A 747-nucleotide genomic window follows, 5' to 3' on the forward strand; every position below is an offset into this window, starting at 1 on the left:
AAAAAAAAAAAAAAAAAACCTAAATTTTTACACTTAATCAAGTCCTCAATTAAAAAAAAAAAATCCTACACTTAACAAACAAGTAACAACTAGCAATGAAACCCGAGCACGGATCCATCACTCACAGCAATGACAACCTTACACCCAGCTTTGGCCTCCACATGATGAGTGAAGAAATGTAACATCCTGACCCGACCCGCCATCTCAATCCTCGACTCTATCTCCATCGTCGGCCCGGCCCGAGGCTGCCGTCCGAACCCGAACCCGATCCCCGGGCCCATCCCCGCAACTCCCGGGTCACCGCTCACCATTCCGACTCCGATTCCGGGAACGTTCTGAACCTGGTCGGATAATGGGAAGGATTGGACGGCGAAAGTGGCGGCCATGTACTGGGTCCGACCCGAATCGATTTTCCCGGCGGGTATGAACATGAATCCGACTTCATTACCGGAATAGAGGAGCTGGAGGGAGCTGTCGTAGTGGGTGAAGACGGCGCGGTTGGGGTTGCGAACGGCGACGTATTGGGAGAAGGTGAAGTTGACGGAGCCGTTAGAAACGGAGAAGGAGGGGAGCTGGACGGAGTTGACGGCGATCTTGGGGTCCTTGGGCTTGAAGACGGTGAAGTAGACGATGAGGATGACGATGACGACGAATATTAGGAAGATTAAGGCCACCACGCATGAGGCCAGGTTGGTGCGGCCCGTGGGCCGGTGTGGCGGCCTGTGGTTGTGGGGGTGGTGGTTGTGG

At 53.9% G+C, this 747-nt stretch overlaps 1 protein-coding gene across 1 annotated transcript; it reads right to left on the bottom strand.

Annotated features, from left to right (window-relative positions):
- Positions 1-49: 49 nt before the first annotated feature.
- Positions 50-743, bottom strand: LOC112094862 (the record flags this gene model as incomplete). Its single annotated transcript, XM_024176572.1, has 1 exon — positions 50-743. A coding segment is annotated over one exon (654 nt), but the record flags the coding sequence as incomplete, so codon positions are not given.
- Positions 744-747: the final 4 nt, after the last annotated feature.

Source organism: Morus notabilis, unplaced genomic scaffold, assembly GCF_000414095.1.
Source record: "Morus notabilis unplaced genomic scaffold, ASM41409v2 C11303073, whole genome shotgun sequence".
Lineage (NCBI taxonomy): Eukaryota > Viridiplantae > Streptophyta > Magnoliopsida > Rosales > Moraceae > Morus > Morus notabilis.